This window comes from Cupressus sempervirens, chromosome 2 (genome assembly GCF_028749045.1).
Source record: "Cupressus sempervirens isolate cs-2001-9-10 chromosome 2, ASM2874904v1, whole genome shotgun sequence".
Taxonomy (NCBI): domain Eukaryota; kingdom Viridiplantae; phylum Streptophyta; class Pinopsida; order Cupressales; family Cupressaceae; genus Cupressus; species Cupressus sempervirens.
In genome coordinates this window covers 250,381,791-250,394,279 of record NC_143119.1, presented here as the reverse complement: position 1 = coordinate 250,394,279, position 12,489 = coordinate 250,381,791, and the positions used below count along the sequence as shown (strand labels likewise).

The window sequence follows — 12,489 nt, the reverse complement described above, 5'->3', positions numbered from 1 at the left end:
AGGGCAATCAGACGCTATGTAACACCCAAAACAATATGATCAGTATTCCGATATTCAAAAATTGTTATTATCTACTGCTTCTGAGTCCCATAATTCCAACCATTGATTTTGAATTGCTCTCGAGCAAAATATTAGTCAAAGATGCCATATAACACTTTTTAGTGAAAATCTGTGAAGGCACGTACTATGATGCAAAAAAATGGAAGACCCAAAAAATTTGAAGGGGTACCCAGAAGAGAGCTCAAAAAATCCAAAAAGAAAATGTCATTGGTTTTTGGATCCACAGGCTCGAAAATCAAGGCACCCAAAAAAATAGAAGACAACCCATTTGAGATCTCGAAAAACCCAACAAGAATTATTAAAATTAAAATTGATCCAGTACAGAAAACTAGGGTTTTGAACAAAAATGGCCCTGCTGCAAAAAAAATCACAAAAAAGGCGGAAATGTGAAGAAAAAACAAATGGCAGTTGCAGAAAAAAGGTTGTAAGAAGCAGATATCACAGAAAATAATTTCGAAAAATATTGCTCTAATAATTTCGAACAAGAAATTATATTATTTTTCAAAAAAAATCAAAAAACTGGCTCTAATACCACATTACAAAGTAATTGGTAAATATTTGCTTAATACTAACAAAGGTCGAGAGGTCAATATATACAAAAGAATAAAACGATGTTTCCTTGGGAAACGATCATAAAGAGTAGAAACATTCTATTCTAGCTAAAAGAAAGCAAACAGATAACTATAGACTAACTAATATTAGAAACATTCTATATTTACAATAGATTACAAAAAGATAACCATTAACTAATAATAGAAGCTTATCTATTGTTGTGTATATATATATATATATATATAAAATTTGAAATAATATTAATCTTATTGAAAACAGTTATCATCTATATATCAGATCGTAACTTCAGATGATTCCAAGTATATCATCGATTTGCATTTATAGATTATTACTTGCAGTTATTAGCATTTCATGTTCCATATAAGATCCCGATCGAGCATCATTCTCGGTGATCATTTTCATATTGGATATTTATTTATTTGTGTAAGATCAATTTGGCCAAAACCTGATAAACATTTGTGTTTGTTAAGTAATAAATACCGATTAGAGATTGGATGTCTAATTGAGATGAAAAGGCACATTCATGGGGCGTCCCATGAATGGACATGCTTGCTCATGGGATGTGTCTGCTCATGGGATGTGAAGGCATGTCTGCTCATGGGATGTGTCTCTTCCGTGTATACTTAATGCAGATCCGTTCTACAAAAGGGGACATCAAAATCAATTAATGCTCTGCCTCTTGGAGATCAGGTATCACCAAAATCAGATTCAGAATTGCAAAATTATATTCAGTGTTTTTCAATATTGTTCGGCATCACATACACAGATCAAGATTATCAATATTCTGATTATAACCTGCAAAGAATGTACAGAGATTAGTAATAATCATATTCTGCAAATTGAAAAGACATTCATAGTTCTAATCTGAAAAAAATTTAATCATCTTTAACATGGTATTAGAGCCTTGCTAAGGAAGATCCAATTAAAATTTGAGAGTTCAGATTATTCAAAAGTCAAAACTCAAATATTATCCTTCTTGAAATTGAAATCACATTCCATTCTTCACGGTGTAACACGGGGATGCGTCCCCCCCCCAAAAAACTGGGCCATCTCGGAGACGGGGACGTCCCCGAGACGAGGGGATGACGTCTCAGCGTTTTGGGTGGCACCACTTAGAGCACCACCTCTGCTGGAGATGGCGAGACGTCTCCTGTGTGGGTGCAGGGGGACACAACAAAGTATCTTTTATTGTAGGGGGGCGTGATGGAGTCTCCTTTATTGGGGGGGACGCGACGTAGTCTCCTTTATTGTGGGTGCAGGGAGACTTGTAGTTTTTGTTTGCATTATAATATTATTACTTATTTTGATATCATGATTCGTGACACATGATACTAATTATAATCATCTTTATGTCATGACTCATGACTCACGACTCATGACTCATATGATCATTGATTACTTTTAGATAGTAGAATCTAGATACTCATACTATTGATTTGAAGACTGATATATAGACTAATATTTATTGACATTCAATGTCAATGTTCATTGTTTGTTTGTCATTTCATCATGAACCATGATGTTCCTCAAAATTTCAATGCAATGTTCAATTTTAATTTTTTATTGTTTAAGTTTATTGTTTTTTACATCTTTATATGATTATATCAAGTTATATTGTATAATTGTAGTACATCTTTTCATCACTAGCATTTTAAGTATCATATGTATAGTATATACACCCCTGCTATCCCCCACCCCCCCGTCCCCCACTGTCATCCCCCCGTCGTTCCCCAGTTGTCCCCAAATCAAGGCCCCTTTGTCCCCCCATCTCGGAAACTTGTCCCCCCGTCTCGCAGGGCAGTGTAACTATCATTCTTCATAATGTCGATTATAATCAGATTTGAGGATTGTCTTGAAGGTGCAATAAATTTTACATCATGAAAATTTAGAATCTTGATGATATTGAAAGAAAACAAATTAGACTCATTTGTGAAAGAAAACAAACCAGAACTAGAGAATCATCTTAAAAAAACTCAATGGATCGAATACAATGAAAAGGCTATCAAACTTAAAGTAGATGCAGTTAGGGATTATATAGTACCTATCTTATCAAAACAAGATACTGCATATCTAACGCTTAAATCCGTTGAAAGTGCATTTAATCCTTGCTCTAAAGAGGCAACTTAATCATGTAAAAATGAACAAGGGAGAATCGATCGCTGCATATTTCATGAGAATCACATAACTAAGAGATCAACTCTCAACATATGGAAATCAAATTGAAAGCAAAGAGTTAACATTAATAGCTCTAGGTTGCCTACCATTTTCATGGGAGTCATTTATTCAAGGAATAAGTGCAAGGTCAAAACTCCCTAAATTTTATAGATTGAAAACAGATTGTTTGCAAGAAGAATCCAGACTGATGACCAAAGGAAACAATAAGAAACCCATAAATGAGGATATTCACGTATTAAACACATTCTTATAAAAAAGGCAAGAAGAAAATTTTCAAAAGAAAGAAGAATGCTTATTGGAAGGGATCGTCTACGAAGAGGAAAGACATTTCCCAAATACAATGTTTTAGATAAGATTAGTATGGACACTATGCAATCAAGTGCCTTGATAGAACAAAACAACAAGCATCCTTTGCTAAAGTTGGAAAGACAAATATAGAACATGATTCTAAGAACTTTTCTCTTCTACTCAGCATTATCAAGCCAAGTACCAAACAAATTCAATACTTGGGTGATTGATAGTGGTTTATCAAGACACATCACAAGATTCAGAGAACACTTAGATATTGTGGTAGAAGAAATTGACGAAGAAGTAACTACTAGGGATGATTTTGCACATCCAGTAAAGGGGGTTGGAGCTTGCACCATAAATTTGAAGTCTGGCATCTCTCTACAACTCATTGGAGTATTGTTTCTGCCTGGGATAAAGAGAAACCTAGAATCCATTTCTCCTCTTGAAGACAATGGATATAGGATTACATTTATGGATGGAAAAGTTTTGGAATTGCAAAAGAACTCCACCGTAAAGAAAGCACAAACTATAGGTATAAGACAAGAATACCTTTACAAACTTTGCATAGACATAAATCAAGCCCTTATTTATGAGACCTTTGACTCAAATGATATTTGGCATCAAAGATTAGGACATATTCATTTCCATGCCCTATCTTCAATAGAAAAATTGGTGACAGGGTTGCCCAAACTAAAACAAATTCATGAAGGAGCATGCAAACAGTGTGCCCTGGGAACAAATACAAAGGGGACCTTCGAAAATAGTTTTGGTAAAATAAAAAACATATTAGATTAGTTCACTCTAACATATGTGGACTCATGCATATACCCTCTATGGTAGGTTTCTCATATTATGTAATCTTTGTAGATCGTTTTTCTAGAAAGACCTTGATATAATTTCTTATGTGTAAAGAGTCAAAAGAAATCTTTAAAAGGTTTAAGGAGTTCAAAGCTCTTACAGAAAATTTGATCAGAAAGAAAATCAAAGTACTAAGAACAAATAATGGGAAGGAATACAGCTCAGAATTTTTTAAGGAATTTCATGTAAATGTTGGGATTAGGGAGTTTACTATACCCAACAATCCACAACAAAATGGTGTTGTTGAGAGAAAGAATAGAACTATTGTAGAAGCCTCTACGACATTTATCTACATTCAAAATAGATGTTCCCAATCATATCTAAATAACAAAACTCCCAAAGAAGCATTTACCGATGTAAAACCTAATATAAGTCACTCAAGGATTTTTGGCAGCCCTGTCTACATCCATGTGCCTAAAGAAAAGAGGTTGAAATTAGAACCCACAAGAAGGAAAGGGATATTTGTGAGCTATAGTGAAACATTGAAAGCCTATAGAATATACATACTTGGACATAAACAAATTGAACTCAGTAGAGATGTCATCTTTCAGGAAGACATTGATTTCAAAAGATCTCGAAGCTCTCATGAGATAGAATTCAAGATTCCCCTAAAGACGTAAAGGAGGGTCTTGCCCTTGAGATTCAGGGGGAGTTTTCTATAGAAACCATAAATGAAAATCAATATGCTCCAGTAGAAGATCCCATCAACAACTAAAAGAGACCACTTTGGGCTAGAAAGATGATCAAGGAAGCTGAAAATTATGCAACACCCAAAGGGACTTTTAGAGAAAGTAAGAGACCCCACAAATTTTCCAACTATGTTTCCTTGACGAGTGAGATCATTAATTCAGAACCACCCAATGTTACAAAAGCTCTCAAACATCAAATATGGAAAGATGTTATGACTAAAGAGTATCAGTCCATTGTAAAAAATGATGTATGAGATATTGTACCTTGACCAAAAGAGAAATTTGTTGTCTCTTCCAAATAGCTCTTCAAAATCAAACATGTTGCAAATGGCAATATGGAGAAACAGAAAGCTCATTTTGTTGCTAGAGGTTTCTCATAAAAGGAAGGTATTGATTATGAAGAGACATTTACACCTTTTGTCTAGTACACCTCTGTTAGACCAGCAATAGCTTTGCAACAACTAAAGGCTAGAAGATCCATCAACTAGATGTGAAAAATGCATTCTTGAATGGGATCATTGAAGAAGAGGTCTATTTAGAGCAACCTGACGCTTTGTGATAGATAATGCAGATTCACATGTATACAAATTGAAGAAAGTCCTAGATGGACTTAAACAGTGCCCCAGAGCCTAGTTGTATCTCTTCATAGAACGGGGTATGGAAATGGGGAGATACTATTGTCTATGGTGATCAATGAATAAAATTTTGTTGAATTCTCTCCATATTTTGTGTTGAATACCTTGATTTTTTGTCTATATGCAATAAGTTCCTGTTAACCTAGGGTAAACATTTGACGCCATTGTCGACCGAATCTAGGAAGTGACGAAGGTAATGGAATATGATAGATAAATGGAACTACCTATTAACGGAATATCATAACCAATGATGATGGAGTTATAGAACTTTTCGAAGGAGAACATGCCCTAACCATCAACTTCCACATTTTGTTTCAAGTGGCCATTGAGACCTTTGTACAAAGGGAGGTTGTATGGGAAGAGGATACCATGTGAGACACGTTGAACGTAAGCCCCATTGCAAATAGGTTGTTGCACCACCTACCCCCTATGTTAACACAAGCATCCCTCATTCAAAGGAACCGAAGGGAGGAAATCGAGTGGGAACAACACCGACATCATATCCTATGAAATTTGGCTGAAAATAACCGTCAGGAAGAAGAAGAATGCAATGGAACCTGACAAAGGACCAATCCATGAACTTTAAACCTCTGAGAAAGGGAAAAAAGGACACTGGAAACTTGCAATGACAAGGTCACACAATTGACCCACATTGTACAGAAACATGAATTAATAAAAAGTGATATATTTAAACATGATGTTTTGTTAGAGAATTGATGCCCAATTTATTGAATAAAGGTAGAAATAAGAAGGAAAAACTGAATTCCTTGGAAGCCACACATGAAGCTCTAATCCTCATACAAGTAGAACACTGACGAAGGTTATGACAACTCGCTAAGGGACAACCAATCGAAGGATTACCCGAAGGGGACCATGGAGGTGTCAAGATAGATGACCACGGAGGTGTTATGAGAGGTGCAGCAACTGAAGGGGAACGTTATTGCTCACCATAACACCAACAAGTAAGAAATAGCAAAGAATTACTTGAGAAAACATGACAAAGGCTATATTTGATTAGGGAAACATGAGAACAATTTATAGACCTATCTCGCACACCACGAACGGAGGAAACCTGAAGCAATAGTGAAGAGGGAACCAATATGGCTGAAGGAGCCGAAGCAGCACAAGCACAGGGTAGCCAAGACACTTTGTTGGATCCTTGCACGCCAAACGAGGGAATACAATCTGATAAACTTTACATCCAACCCCACCACACCTCAGTGCAATACAAGCAACACAGGTGCACAAACACAAACCTTGCCACCACCAAAGGGAGCACGACCAGCACAACAGCCAATAGTTATGGCCTCAAACAAGCAGAAATTGCCCAAGTTCAAGGGCTAGGCAATATAAACAATGAAGAATGTATCCATTTTACTTGTTAAATCTTTTCAATTTCATCTACAACTAATGTGTTAGGTCACATTCAAGAAAAAGTTGCTCAAGAGAGAGTAGCCATGAAATATCACAGCGGCGTCTCATGTCACCACATCAAAGTCTGCAATCAAAGATATCATAAAGTCTCTCTACCTTGATTCATCTAAATCCAAGCTCACACTACTCTACAAACTCGAGGGCTGGATAATCTTTGCACAACTGCTCCCTCTAAGGCTATGATAGCCAATTATCTTGATGAAGAGGGTTCAGTGATTGGCACCAATTCTCCCTTGTCTGATATAACATTTTGCTCTTTTTCCTTCCATAACTTTCTTTCACAAAAGTCTTATTGACATTCTCATAGCTTACCTAGTTAACGCTATTGTTCCTTCTACCATTATAGTTATTCCTTCTGACATTAGGCATTCTTCTATTGTTCACAAATCCATTGAATCTGCAATATTTGGTTGTATGCCCTAGAAATTACACTTGTAACATGTAACAACTGAATTTTCATACCTTGGTTCATTCTGATTTACTTGCAATCTGCAATCTCTAGCAATGTGTCCAAAATTGTTGTATTTGAAACACATAGTTACACCGCCCTGGGAGAAGGGGGTACGGGGGGGCAAGTTTCCGAGACGAGGGGACAGAGGGGCCTTGATTTGGGGACAGCAGGGGGACGGTGGGGAAGCGGCGGCGGGGGATGGGGGGCTGGCAGAAGGAGCAGGGGTGTATATACCATGCATATGGTTTAGCATATAACATATCAACTGGAATATCATGATTCATGATCAAATGACAAGCAAACAATGAACATTAAACATTGAACATCAGCAAATAATAAATATTAGTCTAAACTCTATATATCAGCCTTCACATCAATAGTATGAGTATCTAGATTCTACTATCTAATAGTAATCAATGATCATATGAGTCATGACATAAAGATGATTACAATAAGTATCATGTGCCATGAATCATGATATCAAAATAAGTATATAATGCAAACAAAAACTACAAGTCTCCAAGAGTCCAAATCAAAATGTCAAATCAATGGCGACTCCTTCGCATCCCCCCACAATGAAGGAGACTTCTTGGCGTCTCCCCTCAATGAAGGACACTCCTTGGCGTCCCCCCACACTCGGAGACCTCTCGCTGTCTCGGAGACGTCTCCCCCGTCTCGGAGACCTCTAGCCGTCTTGGAGACATCTTGCCATCTCCGACGGCAGTGGCGCTCTAAGTGGCGCCGCCCGAAACGCCAAGACGCCATCCCCCCCGTCCCGGGGATGTCCCCGTCTCCGAAACGGCCCAGTTTGGGGGGGGGGGGGAAGTGATGCGTCCCTGTGTTACACTGTTGAAACATGAAACTCCAATAGATTTAACATTGTTATTCCCAATAGGTCTTCTTGCATTAGGTCTAGCGTTGTGGTCCAACCTCTTTTGCTATCATTTTTTGCATGCTGAATATATTCCTGTTTTCAACAATTATATCCAAGAAAATATAAAAGATGTGTCATTGGGAAAACTACACTCGCTGTGATAGGTAAGGCTAAACTACTACCATTTCAAATGCTTCTGTTACTTCTGCTGCCAAATCCCCTTCCATCTGCTGCAGCAAGCTAAATTTCAGTTAGCACTGACTCAAGCACCTCATCTCCAATGCAATGCTAATGTCCAGATTCATCCCCATAACATCCTCAAGACCAACTCATCCCTATAACAATGTGTTGTTTTTCAAAGCTTGAGGCAAATCTCACTTTCAAATGGAAATATTAAGGAATAGAAAGAAAGAACCAGTTAGCCATTAAAACTTTGCCCATTTCAATGCCAAGTTAAAAGATGCCCGTTTCCTTGCTCAGCTTGTGGCCATCCGTCGCATTCTTTAAACAGATGTTCTAATAGGTATTTAATTAAGAATGCAATTTACTATACGTTATTTCGACAAATATTTAAATTTAGAATAAAGTCTCCATACTTCGTTTACTTGTCTTAATTTATAACTTTATGAACCAGTTTATGATCATAGACCTGTGTAATCAAAGCCAATATCATTATATAATGAGCCTCTAATAAGAAAATGGGCTTCACCCGCAAACGTATATATCGGTTTTTTTTTTTTTTAATTCTCTCTCCTTGCATCCTAAACACCACATCAGACTTCAAATTGCATATAATCTAATTAACCTATATCAAATTGAATGCCGAATCAATTTTAACAGATGATCGCACCAATCCACTGTTTTCCGTCATTTGTTAATTTAAAAGTGAGGGTGTGTTGAATGGGATGACAAGCATAATGCTTCTCTCAATAAACGCCCATATTCAAATCTGACATAAAGTGTGGGAAATTAGAGAAACCAGTGTATCCCAAAACATTGAATAAGATATATTCCATGGAACTATGGGTGTGTCTTGGATGAAAGGGCCAGGCGATAGTATTAAATGAATGATGCGTGTTGAAATATAATAGGAAAGAAAACATTTCTTAATCCAAAATGATCCTCCTTTAAATTGACGAAATTTTAAAAATAGTAAGTAAAAACAATGGCAGGTTACTTGTGGTGCTTTATCGAGCAGCTCCTGCGCATAGTTTTCCCCGAAATAACGATGCCCAGCATCATAGACTTCTTTTATCAGAGACACCGGCTTCGTCTTGCTCACGGCAACAACCCTTATCTGCGCATCATTAAGTAAATTAATGGAATTTTATATGCTGAAGAAAAGAATTAGGGCCGATGGAGATCTTGAGCGTAGACTTACCTGAGAGGATTGCCTGCCGGATAGTTCAGCCGCCTTTTGAACGCGGAACAGCACACCGCGCAGTGCGTTTGCTACTGCACTCTCCATTGCGGTGGCCATTTCCTGCCCAACAATTTTTTTTTTTCTTCAGCTTATGATTGCAATGGATATATTGAGTACCAAACAATAATATATCGTTACCATTATCTTTTATGTTCAGGAAAATCGATGGCTGGTCTTGTGGCGGGTGATGTTCTACGGGCAGTTATCGTCTGCATTCGACTCGCTGGCTCAGTCTTTTTGCTTACAATTTTTTATCAGACGGTTGTTGAAAATTGGGATTTGCTTTAAAATAAAGCAGTATAATTATATATATATACCTAAGCATTTTTTTACTCTTAAATGTTTGTTGGGGATGTTTTTTTTAATTCGAGTAGAATTCTTCCGAAGTTATTCATGGGATGATCAAAGGGCTTGTATTTAAGATTTGATCTGATGGAGGATACTTATGCATCTTATTAGATGCCATATTGTTTTATGTGACTAATTATATTTTTGAATTTGTTATCTTGTATATTCTTTATTTATAGTTTTGAAATTTATGTACATTTAATTAATTTAGTTAAAATAATTTATTTGGGTTGATAGTGATAAAAGTAGGTAGAAAGAAATAAATTTATATATTTTTTATTACAAATAAATTAATAAAAATATTGACTGATAGTATAGCTGGAGAAAGTGTATTATTTTTTTATGTTAAAGTTTTTAAAATATCTTCTTTTTTCGTCTTTCTCTTTACATTTGAAATTTGTTCTACACACAAAGAGCAAGGTCGCTCACCGAGATCATGCAAGTTATGATCTTTTGGATTAGGATTTACATAAGTTTTTAGGCTTTCGTTCTGTTAAAAAATTAAAAGCTCTCAACTTTGTGATCAGACTTTCATTCTCTACATCATAGTTGTTTAGGATTAGGGTTTCCAAAAAGGGAGGAAATGCTATGTGGGACATTAGACATAAAGGAATTATAGGAAATAAAGAAAATGTCATTTTGGTCTTGTTCAAGTGGGCATGTGTATAAAAGCTTTGGATTTGAGCAATTTTATTTTAGGGTTTGAAAGGAGAGCAATATGACAAAGAATTTGTTCAAAGGATTTGACATTGAATATTAGCCCCAACTGATAATGTGTCATTGACATCAAGCCTTACTTGGTGAGGCATTATGGTGATTCAGTAGAGTGTCATATCATTTGATTGATGAAGAGGATTGAAGATGTAAGTGATGATAAGTGCACGATATTCAATGGCACTTGAATGAGTTAGACTCTAACAATATAATGTTGGTTTGATTGTTTTACATGATTTGAATAAATAATTGTTATCGTGTATAAGCAAGCCAGTTTGGTTGGTGAATGAATAATCTTAATATTAATCGAGCTATTACAGTTGTCACCGAGCACCTGATGAAGTGTGAAGGAAGTGTAGTGTTAACTGAGCAGAGTCAGCATTAACTAAGCCTAGTGCTGACTAAACAAGACATAGTGTTAATCGATCATGGAAAGAAAGAACAGTATGGAAAAGATGTAATCTAAGGCCAACATTTGATGAGAATAAAAATTGATCAAGAAGTTTCAAGGATAAGGATAAAGTAAGTTATGACATAAACGACTCAAGAAATTCAAAAGATATATGATGGAGGAGATTGAATGATGTGAATTGGAAAAAAAATTAAGGTGAAGGCATTTTTAACCAAGTAACTAGATTAAATAAACCCAAACTAAATGAAGATTTGGCAATTGTGATTCAGTAGCAAAATGGATGGATCTAATGGAATGACCATGAAAAAAGATTTATATTTAAGAGATGAGTGTGATGTTCATTATTATTGATCAAGTTGAAGAAGTTGATAGCCAAAGGATAACCGAGTTGGACTACATGTTGAAGATTAAGCAAGAGAAGTGCTAAGTGGATAAGTTATTGAGTGGATTAGGTAGAAGGGGTCAGAAGGAAGAAAGAGGAAAGCTGAGATAGAAGGAAATGGAGATCTAAACAAGTAAAGGTAGTACTAAACCTAACAAATCATTTCATTTTTGCATTCCAACCATTGTAGTAGAAAAATATTTTAACTAAGTGGACCTAAAAATCTTATTTGTAAATCCATTTTATGGTGACATTTAGTTGAATGTTTTATAAGTCCTTTAGAGCAGACCACTCTATAAATGTTTCATGGAGTGATAAGGTCTATATGATCTTTCGTGAAAATCCTCTAACAAGCTCACATGTAATGATGTGTATGTAACCTTACTAAAAGGTAGGCTCCTAGCAAAGTTCACTTCAGATGAGTTAAATTTTTGGGTTGCTAGTTCCTAGATGATTTTTCCCTTAACAAGGTTTCCAGATTAAATAAGGTGTTAAAATTGTGTGGATGCTTATTGTTTTGCATGTGATCATTTCATGTTTATTATTTATTGTTGCAACTCGCTATATACACAAAAATTTTACTCTGATATTCAGGAGATGAAGTATATGGAAATGATAGTTTGATACAAAGTTTATATTATGATATTCGATATGATTACCGAGCTAATGGTTTGAAAGTAGAAAGAGTTTAAGTTTATGAAAAGTGATTTAAAGGCTTGGAGGATAACTAGTTATAACTGATTCACCCCCCTCCCCACTCGTAATTATCTAACACTGAAATCATTAGACAACAAGAAATTGTATAGTTTATTTCAACCCACAAGGTTTACAAGTAATTGTTTGGAATTTGAAGGCATGTGGATTTTCTTGCGTATGGGTTTTCCAAGTACATTGAATATGAAGTGCATTTATTTTCTTTTTTGTGAAGATGGGCTCATTAGCATAGAACGCCACATTGGAAATAGTTATGGTTATTGCATTGAGTTATGTCATTAAGTGGTAATAATAGGTGTTATTTGTGAGATTTTTAATTTTATTTTTGATTCATAATTTTTTGTTTCTAGTTTTTTGAATTTCTCAAAAAAAATCAGTTATTGAATCATTGTAGGAAATATTTTGAATTTGTTCCTACTTTAGTTTGCTTAATGGTGTGAATTGTACTTACTAGAA

The 12,489-nt window shown here is 35.7% G+C and overlaps 1 protein-coding gene across 1 annotated transcript in view; it reads right to left on the bottom strand.

The window, feature by feature from the left end:
* The window catches only part of LOC149571998 (uncharacterized), a 101,561-nt gene extending 91,812 nt beyond the window's left edge, over positions 1-9,749 (bottom strand). Inside the window, exons 1-3 of the mRNA XM_089813369.1 lie at positions 9,602-9,749; positions 9,422-9,523; positions 9,218-9,337 (exon numbers count right to left, since the gene is read on the bottom strand). Coding sequence (XP_089669495.1) covers positions 9,218-9,337; positions 9,422-9,523; positions 9,602-9,604 — 225 coding nt within the window. The 5' untranslated portion in view covers positions 9,605-9,749. The remainder of the gene's footprint in view (positions 1-9,217; positions 9,338-9,421; positions 9,524-9,601) is intronic.
* Between the last annotated feature and the right edge of the window lie 2,740 nt (positions 9,750-12,489).